We start from the raw sequence: 4459 nt of genomic DNA, 5'->3' as shown, positions 1-4459 counted from the left end.
AAAGCATACCTCGGCCATTGTATAACCAACATAACATAATTTGTAGAATTTAACATGGTTTTTCAACTACCTATTTCATTATCTGAAAAATCAACATCTTTTACTATACACAATTACTTGTCTGAGTTTAATAGAAGGCTTTGACTACCTATAACATAACAACAAAAATAAGCTTGAAATAGGAATAATTTACACTTCTTGTCAAGTAGGTTTTGTTATGTATTTTTACGAGTTTAAGGCGAGTCATTCAAGAAGCATATGTTCTGATTACAAATCTATTTTTTTTGCTCATTACTCAATTTTTCTCTGTACAATTTCCCTTCAGCTTCATACCTCAATGCACAACTTCCAATCAATGCAAAGAAAAGATTATAATGCAGATATTAGAATGATAAAATGGAGTATTTCTTACACAGTAATTTTTCAAAAACAAAAATACAACAACATTATCTAATATCTTTTGAACAGTTTAACTAATATATGGAAGTTCAAGTCATTATACAAAGTAAGGATTCTAAATAAAACATTGAGATTAAATCAAAAGATATTAGACTTGTTTTCTATCCCAACCATGACAGTAACCTGTTGCCTCAAGGAAAAATCTTTGTCTCCATACTCGTTTTGGATGAATGACCAGCTTAATAGTTCTGTTGATGAAGACATTGAAGATAGGGTTCTCTTATATCCATAAATTTACAAGTAAGAGTAAATATTTTCTACCATCTCCTAAACCATATGCAAGGATTAGTGAAGTTTCATGAACCAGAAACATACATACGGCTGAAAAAGTTCCTAAAAATGATTTCTTACTATTTTGAACTCATCACCAAGCAAAGCAATAAATAGAAAACCAAAGAAGTGTAGAGTAACTTCCAGAAAATAATATGCATTGACAAAAGGGTTAACATTTTTTCCAAGGAAGTCAACGTTTCTAAACAATTGAGCACTCACTCCTTACATAAAAGACAGAGGTCTGCTCACTAGAGAAGATGGTTTAGTCTATTTAAATTTAAAAATAAAAAATAAAAAATCACAGAATTCCAAAGAATATTCAGACGGCACCCGAAGAGATCAAATCTTGCCAGAAACAAAAATGAAACTGAGAAGAATAACACTACAATTTCGCATTCTTTCATTTCACAATCCACAGTACGCTATGGAAATGAATTAAAAACCCAATAACTTGGAACCTGATACTTGTTGTTGTAAAAAAAAAAAGCTATGTGGTCTTCAATATACTTATCCAACCAGCAATGGTATTCTCTGTCCTCCCTTCTTACCATCTCTTTCCCCAAAATAAAAACGTTCACCCCTCTGAAGTTCAGTGCCCTCCTCTTTTAATTCCCTTCCACATTCCTCCTCTATTGTCGTCTTTTCCTCCAACTCCCATTCCCGCTCCCCTATTCTCTTGAATTCAAGTAGAATAATCAATAATTGTCATTTCCATTCCCTTCATGTTTCTCTCATACCCATTTGTATCATTTATGTTATTCAGTGAAATAATAATGAAATAAATATTTACTAAAAACCTATATATATTTTTTTTTCAACATAGAAAGAGTTACAACTATCATTTTTTATTTTATTTTAAAATTTACCAATCAATTGATCAAATAAATATGTTTTGTTTGAACTCCACATGTTTTACATTTGCAAGGATTGTTTTGAACAATCATATATCAACAAAGAACACCTAAAAATAAAATCTCACATTCTATATATATCTATCTTTCACAAATAAGTAATTTAAAAAAAATCATATATCAACAAAGAACACCTAAAAATAAAAACTCACATTCTATATATATTTATCTTTCACAAACAAGTAATTAAAAATTACTTCTATCTGATCTAAAGAAGCTCTTAGCAAAAATAACATGACACATTAAATCAAATCATGGAAATAAAAAGAAACAAAGTGTATATGTGTGTGTGTGGCTTTGAGACCATTCAAAGCATCCACTCAAGTACTTGCAAATAAAATTGAGTCAATATTCGTTAAAGATAACTATTCGACATCTTAAGCATCATAATAACAATATAATAATTTATGCATCAATATCCACAAGGCATCATAATCATGAAATGTAACTTATAACATCATCATCTACAAGTCCATTTCATCATCATAAAATAACATTATAAGCCTAATCATGTTTAACATTAATAATCATCACAATAACATTTCAATGGAATAATTATTCATTTAAATCATCCTAATTAACACGGATTGTAGAAGTTAACTTATCTGTTAATTAATCCAATTTAATCAAAGTTTGACTAGGTCAAATCAACAAGTTTTCCACATGATTGCCACATAGATAAGACAATGAAAGTCGCAAGATGGGTCGTGACAGGGTGCAACGCAGTGAAACATACATTTGAAGTTTTGAAGAAGAGGAAAAATTATGTAAGTTTTATAATTTAAACTTTTATTTCTCTTTTATATGAAAGGCCGGAAATTTGACTTTAGCAAAAGCGCTTCAAAGTGACTATTAAGAAAATTTTGAACATCTTTATATTTTGTCAAATTTTATGGTCTTCCCAATTGGAAAGCAGTAAGTCATTTTCATTTTTGAAAAAAATAAAAAAAATCTAAAATTAAGAAATTTTATGTAGTTCGAATGGATTTCAAAATATGAACATCAAATTTAATATTATTTGAACATATGCTTCCGCTTTATAAACTTCTAGATTTTAACATTATTATTATTACAATATTAATAACGAAAAACATAAGCATAAAAATTCAGATATAAAAACTACATATTAATTTTAAAAATAAAAAAAACATAGAAGAAAGCACTTGCAAGTCAAGAAATCTGAAAGTAATGTTTTAGATGTAATAGTTGTATATTAATTTAAAATGAATGTAGAAAATAAAAACTGATTTCAACAAAACATTTCTAATCTGAAAATTTGAAATTAAATATTACGTTGATCTGAAAGTAAAATAATAAATAATCTGAAAGTAAAGATCCAGATAAAAATGCACAAAGAAACAAAACAGTTAACAAGGAAGAGAGTCGTGTGTTCTTCCTGACGAAACCCTGCTCAGTGTTCTTTCTGATATTCGCCAACGTGCGATAAAACTTAATTATTTTTGAGACAATAAAAAGTAAAGAATCTGAAAGTAAATCTGTAGATATAAAAAATTTGCACCTAGTGAAACAAATTTGCAAACAGATCACAGGAAGGGAAACAAATTAGTGTACAGAGCACATGATATTCGGCAATGCCTATTTGATGTTAGGGCAATTAAAACAAACTCTATTCAGTTTTCTTTCGGATAAAATTGAAATAATTTCAACAAACAATGGCGTGATTTACCAAAAAGAACTCGTGAATTGCAAGAAACCTAAAATAATTTTTAGACAATGTGATTTACAAATAATCATCCTCAGAATGTAGAGCATAAATGTGATTTACAAAGATTCACTTTCTTCCTCCTAAAATAAAATCCCTACAAAGATTCACTTTCTTCCTCCTAAAATAAAATCCCTACAAAGATTCACTTTCTTTCTCGCATTACAAGTTTAGGCAACTTGAAATTTTCCGAGCAAAATCCCTACAAAATGCCATAAAACAGGGCAAAATTTTCCGAGCAAAATCCCTACAAAATGCCATAATGCAGGAGACATAGCGGGGCAAATAGTGGCCCTTTCCCACTTCTTGTGACCACCGCTCTTTCGGAAAGCTCGGCATAACAAATTGACTTGATTTGGCGGGCTTCGGAAACAAAAAGATCCGCACTTTGGTGTGAAGGCCATCAAATTCCTGCAAAATACTTTCGACTTCTTCATCGGACTTAATGGAGACAAGAAAATCCAGATCTTCCCCGGGCAGCTGACACTTGAGCAGCAAATCGCAGCCAAACACCTTTTCAATTTTTGCAGACAGATCTGTCAAAAGAAAAAGGGTCAATCAAAGAATATTAAGAATCTATTTCTAGTCAATATTTTCTTTTCCCCTATTCAAATGAGTTTCTTAAAAAGAAAGATCTGAACCTGCAAAGGTGATGTTTCTAGCGACGTTTATGATCCTCGTCTCGCCGCCCGCGTAGCAGAGCTTGGAATCAGCGGGGCGGAGGAGAAACTTGCCTCCATATCTGCACAAACACTTCACACGATTCGAACTCTGGACCGGAGGCTTTTCCATTCTCGGATACCAGACAAGAAGAATGGGAGGAAACAAGTGTGAAAAATCTAACTATTGCAGTCACTGATTATTAATCTCCTACCGTAAATGATTATTAAACTGCAGAACTCCGACAACCTCCTAATTTCTGCTGCTGATATTCTTCAGCGCTAACACTGCGCCCTTGCTAACACTGCAAGACTGTTTGCTAACACTGCAAACTGCTTCTCCAAATGCTACTTCACATCCAAATGACCCAATGACCCCTTTCTATACTACTCCTGTTGGTAAACCAACGACCGAGATTAAATCTAACCAACGG

The 4459-nt window shown here is 31.7% G+C and overlaps 1 protein-coding gene across 1 annotated transcript; it reads right to left on the bottom strand.

The window, feature by feature from the left end:
- Window positions 1-3445: 3445 nt before the first annotated feature.
- Window positions 3446-4186, bottom strand: LOC149553410 (RAF-like serine/threonine-protein kinase 24). The gene is made up of 2 exons (XM_089789891.1): window positions 4008-4186; window positions 3446-3902 (listed from the first exon to the last, which is right to left on the bottom strand). The coding sequence occupies exons 1-2, from the start codon at window positions 4156-4158 to the stop codon at window positions 3529-3531; spliced, it is 525 nt and encodes a 174-aa protein (XP_089646017.1). The 5' UTR covers window positions 4159-4186; the 3' UTR covers window positions 3446-3528.
- Window positions 4187-4459: the final 273 nt, after the last annotated feature.

Source organism: Cupressus sempervirens, chromosome 6 (genome assembly GCF_028749045.1).
Source record: "Cupressus sempervirens isolate cs-2001-9-10 chromosome 6, ASM2874904v1, whole genome shotgun sequence".
NCBI lineage: Eukaryota > Viridiplantae > Streptophyta > Pinopsida > Cupressales > Cupressaceae > Cupressus > Cupressus sempervirens.
The sequence above is the reverse complement of the archived record's forward strand: the minus strand, read 5'-3'. Positions and strand labels throughout refer to the sequence as shown.

What these genes read in the sequence shown, in the direction of transcription:
- LOC149553410 (XM_089789891.1), bottom strand. Translation starts at nt 4,158, where the DNA reads ATGGAAAAGCCTCCGGTCCAGAGTTCGAATCGTGTGAAGTGTTTGTGC. An exon ending in TAGAAACATCACCTTTGCAG is followed by an intron (nt 3,903 to 4,007) that starts GTTCAGATCTTT and finishes TTCTTTTGACAG; the next exon opens with ATCTGTCTGCAAAAATTGAA.